This window comes from Rhineura floridana, chromosome 2 (genome assembly GCF_030035675.1).
Source record: "Rhineura floridana isolate rRhiFlo1 chromosome 2, rRhiFlo1.hap2, whole genome shotgun sequence".
Taxonomy (NCBI): domain Eukaryota; kingdom Metazoa; phylum Chordata; class Lepidosauria; order Squamata; family Rhineuridae; genus Rhineura; species Rhineura floridana.
In genome coordinates, this window is record NC_084481.1 from 214,671,163 (window position 1) to 214,686,650 (window position 15,488).

The following is a 15,488-nucleotide window of genomic DNA, read 5'->3' on the forward strand; positions in this document are numbered from 1 at the left end:
CTTAAAGTCCTGAACTCAGAAACGCTTGCTTAACAACCCTCTCAATTTTCATGGCGATACACAAAACAGTCAGAGAGAATACAGAGTTCAAAGTGTAAAAAGAGAGAGAGAAAACCCAGAGCCCTTTTAGACTTTTCTGAGAGTTCTCATAATCTGTTGAAATTCTTTAAAAATCAGCCATGTTCACAGAGTACCTGTAATCCTATTACTGACCTTGCCCCATACTCTGACCTTCATCTTCTGCAGTTTAAAAGTTTAAAAAATGATTTTTAATTAATTTAATAAATTTTGCATTGAACCGAATGATAGTGTCAGGCATGCTCAGTAAGAACAAACTGTCAGAGTTCTAAAAGCCAGACTCACAGCTGCTGGATGTGCCTAATCAGGGGGCTACACCCACACCAGACTTTGATTTCACTTGAGACAGTCATGCCTTCCCCCCAAGAATCCTGGGAAGTGTAGTTTGTGAAGGGTGCTGAGAGGAGACTCCTATTCCCCTGACAGAGCTCCAGTGGCCAGAGTGGTTTAATAGTCAGCCACTCTGATGGAAGGTCTGTGAGGGGAACAGGACGTCTCCCAGCAACTCTCAGCATGCTTCACTAACTACACTTCCCAGAATTCTTTGAGAGAAGCCGTGACTGTCCAAAGTCAAATAAAGACCTGGTGCGGATGTGGCCAGGGACAGCTTTGGTTGAAATTTGGATGGGAGGCTACATGTGCCTGCTGTAGAATAAAAAGGTGGGGGAAATGCTGGAAAGCAATCATACTGTTCACAATGTTGTTCCTTTGGAAAGGAAAAGGGCTTCTCCTCTGCCCAGTGCACACCCATGCAATCTCCTCCCCTCCTCCTCCCCTCCTTGCCTCAGTGTTGACTATGGGTCAGTGTTGGACTACAGTCTGGGAGACCAGGGTTCGAATCCCCACACAGCCATAAGCTCACTAGGTGACCTTGGGCCAGTCACTGCCTCTCAGCCTCAGAGGAAGGCAATGGTAAAACCACCTCTCAATATTGTTTACCGTGAAAACCCTATTCATAGGGTCGCCATAAGTCGGGATCGACTTGAAGGCAGTCCATTTCAAAACATGATTGCACAGAAATAAATCCCACTGAACTCAAAAAGTATGCAAATGATCAAACCCACCCTCCCTTCTCCCACTAATCCCCTCCCTCTTGCCCCTTCCCTCCCCCTTCCTTTGCCCGTTCCTCCCCATCCCCATCCCCCTTCCAATCCCCTCCTCCCCTTCCTCCCCATAGTCAGTTTTACCTATCTTAAACATGATTGCACAGGAGTAAATACTATTGAACTCTATAAGCATGCAAATGATCAAACCTGCCCTCCCCTCCTCCTTCCTTTGCCCCCCTCCAATCTGCTCCTTCCCCCTCCTCCTCCTCCACCATGGTCAGTTTTACCTATCCTAACCATGATTGCATAGGAGTAAATCTCATTGAACTCAATAAGCATGCAAATGATCAGAGCTACCTTTCCCCTCCTTCCCTTCCTCTCCCTTCCTCCTCTCCTCTTCCTACTTCCTCCTGCCCTGCCCACTCCAGCCCTCCCTCCCTCTCCCCGCTGGTCAGTTTTACCTATTCTAAGCATGATTGCATGGGAGTAAATCCCACTGAACTCAATAAACATGCAAATGATCGAACCTGCCCTCCCTCCCTCCTATCCCCTCCCTTCCTCCTCACCTCTCCTGTCCCCTTCCTCCTCACCCCTCCTGTCCCCTTCCTCTACTCCTCCTCCATGGTCAGTTTTATCTATTCTAAGCATGATTGCACGGAAGTAGATCCCATTGAATTCAATAAACATGCGAGTGATCAGACCTGCCTTTCCCCTCCCCCTCCCTCCCTCTCTCCTTCCCCTCCCCTCCTGCCTGCTCCCATCCCCCTTCTCCCATCTGCCCTTCCTCCCCTCTCTCCCCCTCTTCCCCTCCCCATCCCCTGTGGTCAGTTTCACCTATCTTAAGCATGATTGCAGGGGAGTAAATCCCACTGAACTCAGTAAGCATGCAAATGATCAATCCATTCTCAGCAAACTTGCACAGGATCCCATTTCTTACCTCCCGGATTAAAAAGCAGAGAAATTCACTAATACGCAAAAAACCTTGTGGTTTAAGAGCATACCTATAGCCCACAGATATTTCTATCAAACTTTAAAAAGCAGGGAAATTGGGCGGCTATAGTGAATGCACCAGGGGAGCAGGAGACCTGAACTCCTCTCTGAGATATTGTACTGCCCTACAAAGTTGTCAAAATGCAAACCACAATTTGGGTTACTCTTTCCATGGTGCATTCACTATACCTGCCCAATTTCCCTGCTTTTAAAGCTTGATAGAAATATCTTTAGGCTATAGGTACATTCTTAAACTGCAAGCTTTTTGCCTATTAGTGAATATCCATTTTCTTTGTTGTGGTTTATTTTAACCAGTTAATAGCTCTGTAAGAATTTCCTAAGTTGGGGTGCATGTTTAACCAGTTTAAGTTTTTGAGAAGTTTTAGTGTATTTCTAATTTTTTTCATTTTGGTTTTCCTTTCCTTATTAATTGTTGTTTTTGGCCAGCATTATGCAGAGTGTTTTTTTGCTCATTTTGAGCAGATGTATTTATGTGGTTTTTTATATTTCAGAATTTACTCTGTAATTGATTTTAATGGTGTTCATATATATACGTTTGCAGATTGCCCTTGATTAAGGGTTGTGCCTACACCTAAAACACGTTGGGCTGCAATAAAAATTCCCCCTTCCACTCTCTGCTGTTTGCTGGTTTGGCACCTTGAGGGTTTTCCTCTCTTTGGCTGGAACGTTTTTGCGTGCTTCCCACCTTGCTTTTTTGCTATGGTTGTTTCTAATAGTATCCCATATCATCGTCTTTATGATTGTTATTATTTAAAGCTTGACACATGTTCTTTCCCACACACTAATTTCACTCCTCAAAACAGGACCTCGGAACCCTGCAGTAGTTCATGTTGACAAGTGACATGTGATGCCGGTTGATGGGTCTCAAAGACTCATCTCCTGTTTCAGCCTCTCCAAACTCTGCCTAATCTAAGACATATATGGTGTAGGGAGGCATGTGTTCGTTTTTTCCTGTCTCCACGGCTCTGATTGGAGGACTTTTCAGTCCAAAATATCCCAAGGAGTCTTTAGGGTTACTGGCTGTGTTTCAGGTTTGCTTTTCTCTCTCTCCCCCTCCCTTCCTTTCTTCTCCCTCCCACCCCACCCACTTTGGAGTTTTTCTACACAAGGGATTTCCCTTGTTACACTGGAGACTGGTTCTGTGGCTGCTCAGCCCTCTTCCGGATGTGTCATTTGGATACACTGTCCTCTATGCCTAAAGCAGAAATCAATCGGACGGATTGTTTAAACTATCACTCTTCATGTTGCAACGTGGGAAGTAGCTTAATTTGTTTAACATGCCAGTCCGGCGGACTCGGCGCGGTCATCTGAAAGGAGTCAGCTGGGCCACAATCAGCCTGAGCACTCAATGTAAGTACGGCTTTACATAGATCCAGACCATTGCAAGTCATGCAAGGCCCTATCAAAGCCCTGCCCTGGTGCGCTAAGTCTGCAACGACTCAGCACTTTTTGGGAGGAGGAGGGCTTCATTCCAATGACCACAGTAATAAAATCTTGCTGTGCCAGTCATCTTGGACTTTTTCATAGGAATTCTTACCTATATAAGCTTTATGGTTACTACAGTTTTGACTGAAGATGGCAAGGGGAGAACTGATGTTTTTCACAGAATCTCCCTTGTATAATGAAAACCATAATAATAAATGCTTTACTTTAAAATGAGGGGGAATTAGATTAGATTTAGTATTTATACCCAGCCTTTCTATTAAAATAATACTCAGCTGAAAGAATAGCAGATAATAATTGTTGGATTATAATGCATTACCGTTTGTTTAAGGTGCCATGTGCATTCTACAAAAGTCAGTGGCTACTCCCCCATGGATTTTAGCAGATGTGGAATCTGAGCACCTTGATTGAGCTTTATTGTATATGTCTCTCTTTCTGTCTTTCAACTCAAAATGAAAAAGAGAACAATTACTAAACAAGGACAATCAACAAAAAAGTAACTTCTTTAGAATGCGATCAGTGCTCTTTTTTCTTTTGTTGTACATTATGTATTGTTTTATACTTACTGATATATGTATACCAAAAAAGAAATAAAATATTCTTGGGGGGGGAGGAAAAAGGAGGACCAGGAAAGATGTAAAAGAGGTGGACAGGGAGTACCAGGGTTTTGGAGATTGGATATTTTTGTAATTCTAATAATTCTTATTGGTATGAGTGCTGCTCTAAACAGGACTTGTTAATTTTTATAAACCCTTCATGTGCAAGAGTGTTTGGAAGATCACAGGTGGCATGGAGTATGTGTATGAGACTGCAGTCCTTACATGTGGGTAAATCGCGCTAAATTTGTTGGGGCTTAGAAGTAAGAGTAGATATACCTAGGATTGCACTGCACAGACACGTTTCGTGAAAAGTTTGCTAAGTGCGACTTCAGCCTTAAACTTGGAGGAACAAAGAGTGGTGAACTCAGTCGAGGTGTTTCAGATTTACAGCTCTGTGAAGCGGAGATGGCTTTTGCTTCTGGAGACCAATTTGAATTGTAAGCTGTCCCCACCCCAATCCACACAGGAGTAACATTGAAGAATAAAGCCTGCAGTAACTGTGACAGAGCTGTTTTCTCGTTGTCTATTGCAAACTCCTTGTTATGTGTGCCTTGCTTTAAAAAGACACAGAAATCCATCCCCATTTGATGGTGCAAGTCAGCTGACCCGTTGAGTAGTCTATGGCTTTTCAAAATAGTCATGCCATCTGATATACTTTATAGAGCATCTGAATGAATCCACAGAGATGGAAGGCACATTTGCCTAGTGGGCTGGTTTTATTTTCTCCCTGGGGCCATCATTCTGTGTTGACCAAAATGTAGTAAAAGAGGGATGGAATTAATTGGCGCTGAAGAACATAGCATAATCTTAGTAAGCCCTCCTTTCCATGTGGTGAGGGTGTTCGATTGACACAGAACAGACGAAAAAGAAAAGGAAGCAGTTCTTCAGACAGCACTTACTTAAACTGTGGAATAGGTTACTACAAGATGTGGTGATGGCCACCAACTTGGATGGCTTTGAACAGGAGTTAGGCAAATTCATAGAGGATAAGGCCATCAGTAGCTGTATGCTACCTCAAGGACCAGGAGCAGCATGCCTCTGAAAGCAGTAACGGGGGAAAACAGCAGAGAGGGCTGTAGCCTTCCTATCCTGCCTGTGGTTTTCCCATCAGCATCTGGTTGACCATTCACGTGATGGAGGCTGGTCCATTAGGGCAAATGGGGCACTGCCCCACTAATTTCAGTCTGCCCCCAGCCAGTCCCCACCTGCCTGTCTTCTTAATTACAGCCAGTCTAGGGAGTGGCCCTGGCTGTCAGTTTCCTCCTCCTCAGTGTCAGTGTTGCCTTTCTAGAACTCAGCAGGGAGGAGGATTGGTTACAAAATTCAAACTAGTGGGTCCTGTCCTCATTGTTTGTGGCTCCACGTACTGTTGGTCTCTCTGCCTTCCACCCTGCCAGTCCTTATGGGCACTAGCCCCCCTAGACCATTGTCAAAAACAGGACATTGGACTAGCTATGACCCTGTTTATATTCTGTTTAGTTTAAAACATGTAGTGTAGCAGTGGAGAGATAGATTGTGAGTTGGAAGTCCTGGTTCAAACTTCATTTTACCTATAATCCCCTTAGGTGGCCTTAGCCAAATCACTTTTTTTGGGGGGGAGCTTACTCCTTCTCCTGATATGTAGCTAAGTTATGATGCCTGATCATAAGGACCTCAGCTGTGTGGCAGAGCATGTGCGTTGAATGCAGAAGGGTCCAGGTTCAATCTTCAGCATCTCCAGGTAAGGCTTAGAAAGTCTCCTGTCTAATATGTTGGAGAGCCTCTGCAGGAAGGGATGGGCATCATATTTGGACAAATCCTGAAGTGAAGTGGGATTTGTCAAACAGATGCAGGCCTTGTCTGAGATGAAGTAGGCTCTCTCCAAAGTGGCCCAACGCAGGAGCCTCCAAAGTGATTCAGGATGATTTAAAAAAATGACAGACAGTGTGCCTGCAAAAATGGAAACGTTTCTCCTCGAGCTTGCCATATAAGGAAAATGCCATGGTCAGGAGAAGGGGAAGGGAAGAGCGCTTTTGGGACTGACAGGTCTAGCTTCTAATCAGAGAAAAATACTTTAACGGGTTTCTCCAGTCACATCCTCTGGGGAAAATTGAAATGGACTGCATTCAAGTCGATCCTGACCTAGGACGACCCTATGAATAGGTTTTTCATGGTAAGCTGTATTCAGAGGTGGTTTACCGTTGCCTCTCTCTGAGGCTAAGAGGCAGTGACTGGCCCAAGGTCACCCAGTGAGAATGCTGGATATTCAAGTCCTTCTGCTTCTATGCCACATGCTCTCTCACACACCCTTGTCAAATCAGCCTTGCACTTAGTCTCTGTGACTTTGCTGCCAGTTGAGCAGAATACAAGCGTGAAGATATTTTTTTCATTCATCATAACACCCCTCCTTCTAAAATTTTGCAGGTCACTTTTCTAGGGACACAGCTATACAATGTATGCTGCTTTCGTAATAAAATCATTGAGAATGGGATCCCTTTTAGTCCCCACCCACTCAAAATAAACTTTGAAGCTGCCCAGTACAAAATCTCCTGGATCGATTTGTCTATAATTTGGCAGGTTTCTTACCTAGGGGTGCCTCTGCGATGTATGCTACTTTCATACAAATTGCCCAAAAAACAATAGGAGAGGTGAAGGTTGCCCTTGTATGAAAACCACTGCAGCTAACCTGCTGAAACTTTGCAGCATGCATCCTCCCAAAAGGGGCTAACAAACCTGCAAATTTCATTCAATTCTGCCAAAAAATGAAAAGTTATAGCTTTTTCGTTTTTTAAAAATGTAAAGGTGTCCAGCTCAAAAACCTCTGGACCTATTTGTCTGTAATTCAGCTTTATCTACTCAGAAGGGGTCCCTAGGCCTGCAAATTTCATCGAGTTCTGTCAAAAGAAAAAAAAAACACCCAGTTATTTCCTCCATAATGATGAATGACAGGAGCCATGAAGTTTTGTTTTCAAATTGGGATTCGGACCCCAGCCAAATTGCAAATCCCTAAAGCACTTTGAACTGAATCCGACTGTTTTCGAAAACACTGAATTGGGCTGTGAACTGAATCTTGTGCACATCTTTAGCTGCCAGTCAGTGTACACAATACTGAAGTAGGAGGACCAGGGTTCTGACTCAGTCTAAGGCAGGCTCCTATGTTCCAATGATTGTTGTAGCACTAATAGGATGATGTATCAGAAGCACTGTAGGCATACGTGTGAGGGCGATTACTTAAAAGGGAAGCAGATGAATAAAACATCACTTGCTTCCCTTTAAGCTCTCTTGGGTGGTGGGAGTTGCTTTGACAAGAAGGTGGTGCTTATAGAAATATTTGATTGCCTATCCCCCCTCCCAAAAAAATTTCAAGAATTACTATTGTTGCAGTAATCAACTTTCCTTTGCAGTTCTTGCCTGGTCAATCTCTACAATGTCTCTGTAAGAATGGTTGCTAGTATTCCAATCGTACAGACTGAGAAATGAGGCCGAGAGGCCGTGACTTGTCCAAGACAACCCAGTGAGTGCGTGGATGACATCAGAGTCTAATTTAAGTGGGTCTTTACAGCCATTGGGCTACTTCTGCATTTTGGGGATCCTTTTTGTTGTGTTTTTTCTTTTTCATTTTCACTTTTCTTTTGCTCACAGGGCGACTTGTGTAAAGTTATGTTAAAGTTATGTATGCAGCCTGTCTACTTTTCCTAGTGATGACTCTAGGATTCTACATTACTACTTGATCACCAAAACGTTATTTGGAAAACCTGTTCCAGTGTCAGGGTCTGCCTGCACCAGAAGCATTTGGTATGATCTGAAGCTGAGCGCATCATAAAGGACTCGTACCCTAGTCCGTTTCTCATCCTGCTCCTTCTTCCTTCCAAAGCTTTCTCACAAAAGTTTAGTTCCTCATTAGGCATGTGCTAATGCAGTATACCCAATGTTTACTTATATTATTCTTTCCCAACCTGAGGCTCTTCAGTTGTTTTGGGGACTCAAACTGCCATTAGCCCTAGCCACGATGGCCTGTAGTCAGGAGTGATGGGAATTGTGGCCCAGCATAAGGACGGCCCAAGGTTGGGGAAGGTTGCTTTGTATGTAGTTACCAAGCTTATCCTTCTTTCCAGGTATTGCCCTTTTTCTTCTCCACTATAGCAACTTCATTGTTGTTTCCATTTTCCAGGCTTCTCATTGACCGCTATTTACATAGCATAAAGTATGCATGTTAGTTTCATTCAAGCAATTAATGTCACATCTAATTTGACTTGGTCCTTTAGCAGACAGATGAGGAGGAGAAGGGATATGGATGAGCAAGGCTTAAAGATTTTATTTTTATTTAACAAAATGTATATACCGCTTGAATGCAAAGACTTCTAAGCGCTTTACGAAAAACATTGAAATTACCAATAAAACAGTGAAAAACATGTAATTAAAAACATGTTTAAAACAATTATATCAGCTACTAAAAACATTAAAACAGATCAGCATCTGTGTGTCTGGAAAGGCTTGCCTAAACAGAAAAGTTTTAAGCAGGTGCTGAAAGGAATACAGTGAAGGTGGGTGCCTGATGTCAATAGGCAAGGAGTTCCAAAGAGTAAGTGCTGCCAACTAAAAGAACAGTTTATTACAAGTGTGGAACAAGTATTATGTGGCACCTGTAACAGTGTGACTGTCCACTGAGTTATTATTTGAAAGACTTGTTGAAATTACTGCTTCCAAATATGTTACACATTAATCGGTCTCAAGCGCAACATTATTCTTATATATATCCTTTTTTGTTGTGGTGGTCACCATTATTCACAGCGCAACAACTATCTGTATTTAGTAAATAATCCTTGTTTGGGGTGAATGCTTAGTTTCTTTATTTCATTTCTCTGACTATAATCAGTGTGTCTTTATAACACGCCTCTAAATCAAGAAACGAGCATTAAAATAGACTTGAAACATTGACCAAATTGCATTCTCTGGACACATTTTCAAGCCGTCGCCAAAATCAAGTGACCAATGTAGCTTATCTGAGCAAACACAACACTCTATTCTTAGCAAAATGTTTTAATTAACCCTCAGAGAAGGTAGAACTGAACAAGAAATCTCTTGGCTGGCATTTTCCTAAGTAGTTTGCCTCAACAGTTCACACGCTAAATTTAAAGGCAACATTGTGTCCCATAGGGATTGGTTGATGCTTTGATAGAGGCAGCCTTACTCAAATTTAACTCTTTTATTGTTCCCTTCTTGTAGCCTGTGTTGGAAAGAGGTGACTGTGGGGAGAATTTGCATAGCAAAGTTTAATCAAAATGGCAGTCTGATCTCAACACCATGAGGTTGATAAGAATATAATGGGAAGAAAACACTGTTGTACTGGGTCATGCCAATGGTCCATCTAGCCCAGTATCCTGTCTCCAATGAAAGGGGTGTCAGTTGCTTTAGAAGTGGTATAGAAAAGGGAATTATTTCTCTATTGAGAAAAAAGTATAAGCTGCTTAAGCAAAGGAAATCTCTTACGAGGTGTGCATTAAATAATCAGTGGTGCAGTGACAGAAGTGCAGGGCCCCTTCATGGTAGTCATGCCATGCCCCCTCACAGCCATACCCCCTCACTGTCTTACAGTCTGTTATGATCTCCACACTCCTCAGTCCTTCCCACATGCACCTTCTCCCACAATGACAGATGTCCCTAGGAGCATGAAAGGGGAATTTGTTAGAGTGTGTTAACTAGAGTCTCCTCAGTGGCTTCCTTTCACTCTGATTGGCTCCAATCAGCAGGAAAGGACAAAGAATCATGTTGGAAGATTCTTCTCAGTCCCTAACTCACTCCCCTTTCATGCTGATTGGCTTCTAGGATGCTGGAGACATGGGGATCCAGCTGGGACTCTGCTCCCAAAAAAGTAAGAACCCCCAAGACCCCAGACTACTTCATCCCTGAAAATAATATAAAATAATTATGAACAATATGCAAATTAAATCAGCAAAATTTTTAAAACAAGTATGCATAACTAAATTATATGTCAAATCCACACTTTCTGAAGCAAGATAAGAACTGAAATGCAGCCATCCTTCAAAATTCTCACCTATCCAGATTTTGCAGTGCAGCTCTCCAACCAGTGTTCACAAAATTGCATACATTAGGAGGAAATGTGCACAAGATATAAACTATATTAGTGAAAATAACATACAAAAATTCATTATATTAGGGCAAATTGCTTGAAAATGTGTATATTAGTCAAAACTGCATACAAAAATATGTGCATTAGGAAAAATTCACACTAAAATGCTGAAGAATTTTCATGAGGATTTTTTAAAAAAAATCAGATTGCTGAAGAAATGTACAGAACTGAATTTAAGACTGGAAAAAGGAGAGAATCAAAACTGACAGATCTTTCCACCCCTAAAAGAGTGCAGCAAAGGTATGTTACTAGGCAGGGACTTCCAAGGCATAGGGTGCTGCCACACTAAAATATAGACTTCTCACAGATATGGAATGAACTCACAAAAGAGCAAGTTCCACAGACAGAAGTGGTCAAGTAGGCACATACGGGGCAGGACAAACCTTTAAGAAAACTGGTCCCAAGCCGTTATGGCGTGATGCATCTGTTGTAATAAACTGCTTTTTCTCCATGCAGCTACCACGAGATACCAAAAGGAGAGAGAGAGGAAAGAACGTTGACGAGTTTGTTCTAATATAAATTCACTAATAGGCAAAAAACCCTTGCGGTTTAAGAAAGTACCTATAGCCAACAGATATTTCTATCAAATTTTAAAAAGCAGGGAAACTGGGCAGCTGTAGTGAATGCACCAAGGGAGCAGGAGACCTGACCTCTCGGAGATACTGTGCTGCCCTGCAAATTTCTCAAAATGCAAACACCATTTCGGTTGGTCTTTCACAGTCCAATCCGCTTTCTGTGTAGCTTAGAAGAATTTGGTAACATGTGCCTCTGAGCATATGGTGAATGGTGGCAACACCTGCAATCAGCCCAAATAACGGAAATAAGACTTGTGCTGTGCTGATCTTGTTTTAGCAGGGAGGAAGCAACATTTTTAAGACAGTTGATACTAGTTCAGAGGAGGAAGGGAGAGAGGAAGGGAAGGAGGGGAGGGGAAGGAGAGAGGGGGAGGGAGGGGAGGGGAAAGGCAGGTCTGATCACTTGCATGCTTATTGAATTCAATGGGATCTACTTCTGTGCAATCATGCTTAGAACAGATAAAACTGACCATGGAGGAGGAGGAAGGGAGGGAGGAGGAGGGGAGGGCAGGTTTGATCCTTTGCATGCTTTTTGAGTTCAGTGGGATTTACTCCTGTACAATCATGCTTAAGATAGGTGAAACTGACCTGGGGGAGGGGAGGGGAGGAGATTGGGTGGGCGGGCACTGGGCAGAGGGAAAGCCCCTTTCCTTTCCAAAAAAAAACCCCATTATGAACAGTACCATTGTTTTTCAGGGTTTCCCCCACCTTTTTATTCTACAGCAGGTACATGTAGTCTCCCACCCAAATTTAAACCAAAGCTGTCCCTGGCCACATCCTTACTAGACTTTATTTCACTTTAGACAGTCATGGCTTCCTCCAAAGAATCCAGGGAAGTGTAGTTTGTGAAGGGTGCTGAGAGTTGCTAGGAGAGGCCCTATTCCCCTCACAGAGCTACAATCCCCAGAAGAAGGACTGACTGTTAAACCACTCTGGCCACTGGAGCTCTGTCAGTGGAATAGGAGTTTCCTAACAACTGTTAGCACCCTTCACAAACTACACTTCCCAGGATTCTTTGAGGGAAGCCATAACTGTCTAAACTGAAATAAAGGTCTGGTGTGAGTGTGGTCCCCTGATTAGCCAAGCCAAGCAGCTGTGAGTCTGGCTTTTAGAACACTGATTTCTTAAATTAATTAAAAATCAGCCATACATTTTTTAAACTTTTAAACTGCAGAAGATGAAGGTCAGAGTATGGGGCAAAGTCAGTAATAGGATTACAGGTACTCTGTGAACATGGCTGATTTTTCATTAATTTCAACCAATTATGAGACCACAGACAGAAAAAAGTTCAACAGAGGTCTGGATTTCCCCCCTCTTGTTTTCACTTTGAACTCGTTATTCTTTCTGACTGTTTTGTGTATCACCATGAAAACTTAGAGGGTGGTTAAGCAAGTGTTTCTGAGTTCAGAACTATAAGTTTTGTAAGGTTTTGTTTTGAAATGAATGGCATGGGGGTATTTTTAATTTAACATTGTGGAATGCTAAAAATCCATTTTGGCTATATTATACAGCCACTCTTGTGGCTGTGTAATAGTAGCTTGCCAAACTAAATTCCAAAATATATGGGATGGTAGCCAGTGCACTGTTTCCATGAGCACAAGGATTTCTCCTTGCACAACAGAATTCCCCCTCTCTCCTCTTCCTGCTCCCCCCGTGGCCTCTCCAAATCTCCAGAGGGTTGGGGGGAACTCCATAACAAATTTAGGGGGTGCATGGGGAGCACAGGGGAAGAGGAGAGGAAGGGGAAATTCCATTGTGCAGCCAAAAGTCCTTGCGCTGACCAAACAAGTTCATTTAATAGTGCCCATGGTTTCCAGTTCTGTTGATCTCTAGCACAGTCAGAAGGCAAAGCGTTCGCGTGCTACACAGCAAACAGGTGCACATATTCTTTGCCCCCTGGCTTTGCAGTTCTTCTGGCTCCAAATGTGCTTTGACAAACCAAACTTGGTCTCTAGTGCCTTGGACTCCGAATGTATGTAGGAAAGCCAGAGCATTAGAGACCTGAAGTCTGAGGGCTCTCGGATGGTTTGTGTCCTGAGGGTGTGCACACCGGGTGATTGCTGCATTGTGGGTGCTTTGGGGGGGGGCATTTTGGAAAATATAAAACTAAACTAAAATTGGTGAGGAAATGTGCATGTTGCATGCTTTAGTACAAAACCTCTGTGTTGTTTGTGTAACACTGTCAACTGGAAATAGCAGCACAACTGCACATAATTCTGAGTTCCTTATCAGCAAGGAGCCACACATCCATCCACAAATGGAGACTACCCCTGAACCGAACTCTAAGCACAAAAGATCACCTCTCTGTATCGGATTCCAACGTGAACCGTTGTTAACCTGAACCAGCATGGGAAACCTTTGGCCCTCTAGATTTTGTTGGGCTCTCGTTTCCATTAGTCCCAGCCAGCATTGTCAGTATTCAGTGATGATGGAAGTTTCATCCAACAACATCTGTGGAGGATCACCGGTTCTCTTTCTCTGACTTGGACCAAAAATCAGTGAAACTGTTGGCTCAGGAAAACAATCCTGAAAGCAACCACTTATTAATTCTGTTTAATATAAACTGCCCAATTTGCATGGAAGGGTTGGACTTCAGTGCATTTCAACTGCCAGTTGTGTCTCTTAAATGTCCCTTGACTAACATCTGGACAATGAGATTTATCAAAATCTGTATGTGCAAGTGGCTCAAGAGCTTCATGGTCAGTTTTAGGTCAATCTGTGTTCCACATTCTAATAAGTCAGTCAAGGAATCATCTTTCTGTAGTGCAGAGCTCTGTACTTCTTCAGTGCAATTCCTCAAAGATCAAACGAACCTTTGGAGCAGTTGCTGTGTTTGAAGATTAGGCATTGGTCAGTGATATAAGACAGTTAATTATTTAGTTCCATCACTGCGGGTAATGTGAGCTAAGACCTTAATTTGAAGATTGTTTTACATTTCTTCTTTTTCTTTTCTTATCTGTGAAACTAATATACAAGGATAAGTGGCATTACAGTATCCTCCTCAAACAGCTGTTTTTTTAAAAAAATCCAGACACTCGCAATGAGTAATTAATGTTTGAATGTGTTTTTTGTCTTTGGCCCTTTATAGTATGTGAGGCCACCGGAGAAGACATTAAGTCGAAATGAGTTTGGTCTTACTCTGTAGTCTGTATTTTATTATGTATGGGCATTGATTTGTAATTGTATGTAGATTTTTATTAGTGAGTTCTTGCTGCTTTTACAATACATATATATTTTTGTTCTACTTTTATTTTCTGCATTATGTGTGTACCTTAATGTGAGCTATGACCTTAATTTTAAGATTGTTTTAGGTTTCTTCTTCTTTTCTCCCACCTCTCCTCCCCACCATCATAGTAGCAAATTAGACAGTAGTTTAGAAAAAAGAGGGGGAGGGCAGCAAAAAGAAAAATACACAGGAGCAGAAAGCAATTATATAAAGCCCAAAGATTTAAAGATATTTTTAGGCCGTCCTGTCGACCTAAGCACTGACGAGACAACTGTGCCTTCAAAAGCTCCTAACTTGATGACTGCTGTTCAGCAACCAAACAGATGCTCCCCATTTCTTCAGTGAGGAAGTTGCTGTTTGTAGCCAGGGTATCGGGCTGAATTTCAGGTCATTTGATAAGTAGGACAGGCGGCCATGTGTTGAGTTCGTCTTGGGTGATGGGTAGACGGAAGGAAGTGCACAATGTCAGCACAACACAGATGCACTTGAGAGCTCAGGCAGGTGAGGGGGAGTCAGCTGGCCTGGTGGTTTCTCTCCCCCGCTCCCAACCCGCTCCCCTGCCCTCCCCATGTCTGTTTAACAGTGTTGCTTGGAAACAATGCCACTTGCATTTGGATGCGAAAGCCTGCCTTATCTGAGGCAGCTGCTCTCAGTCCCACTGCTAATGATGCAAAGAAAGGGTTTCAGCCCAGAAGCAATTAAGGCAATCAGCACACCGCTTGTGAAGCCTCCTTGTCTTCACGTGGTCATAGCAGGTGGTGTTGAATGATAAAGAGGGCTTATCGTTGAGGGAGGGGCAAAGTGAGAGAAGTCTGAACATTTCCATAACGTTTTCAAATGGTATTGCTTTTTTATTCCCATTTCCTTCAGCAGAAAAGTACGTTGGGCTACACTTTACACACAGCAGCATCAGCACCACGTACACTAATGCTGCGGTTCTTTTCCTTTTCCCTGTGCTGAAAAGTACTTGTACTGGAAGCACACAGAAGCTTTCTTGTATCAGGCCAGAAGCCTATTGGGTCCAGTGTTCTGACTCCCCACAAGGGCCAACCAGGACCCCACCACCCAGCAATCTCACAGACATGAAATTATCGGGATAGTTGTCCCCAATTTTTTGGCCATAGCATCCAGGTAATAAGAGATATAATGCATCAGAGCATGGAAGTTCCATTCTGAGAGGTTGTGTTTAGAGATGTTGTGAGTGTTTGAACTGGTGATTATCCCCTATTCAAATGCCTTCAAGCTGCATTTGAGGCAGGCAGAGTCCTTCTTGCCTCAATTGCTTCTGTAGCTTCTTCACCCCAAGAGAAACATAGGAAGATGCCTTCTATCAAGTCAGAGCAAGAGACCATCTAGCTCAGTAATTGCCTACACAGAGTG

At 42.9% G+C, this 15,488-nt stretch overlaps 1 protein-coding gene across 8 annotated transcripts in view; it reads left to right on the top strand.

The window, feature by feature from the left end:
* EVL (Enah/Vasp-like) overlaps positions 1-15,488 on the top strand; it is a 214,116-nt gene that overhangs the window by 147,865 nt on the left and 50,763 nt on the right. Inside the window, exon 1 of one of the 8 annotated variants that reach the window (XM_061612146.1) lies at positions 3,248-3,485. The exons of the other annotated variants lie outside the window; for them this stretch is intronic. Coding sequence (XP_061468130.1) covers positions 3,413-3,485 — 73 coding nt within the window. The 5' untranslated portion in view covers positions 3,248-3,412. Of the gene's footprint in view, positions 1-3,247; positions 3,486-15,488 lie in introns of those variants that run through there. 8 annotated transcript variants of the gene reach the window in all.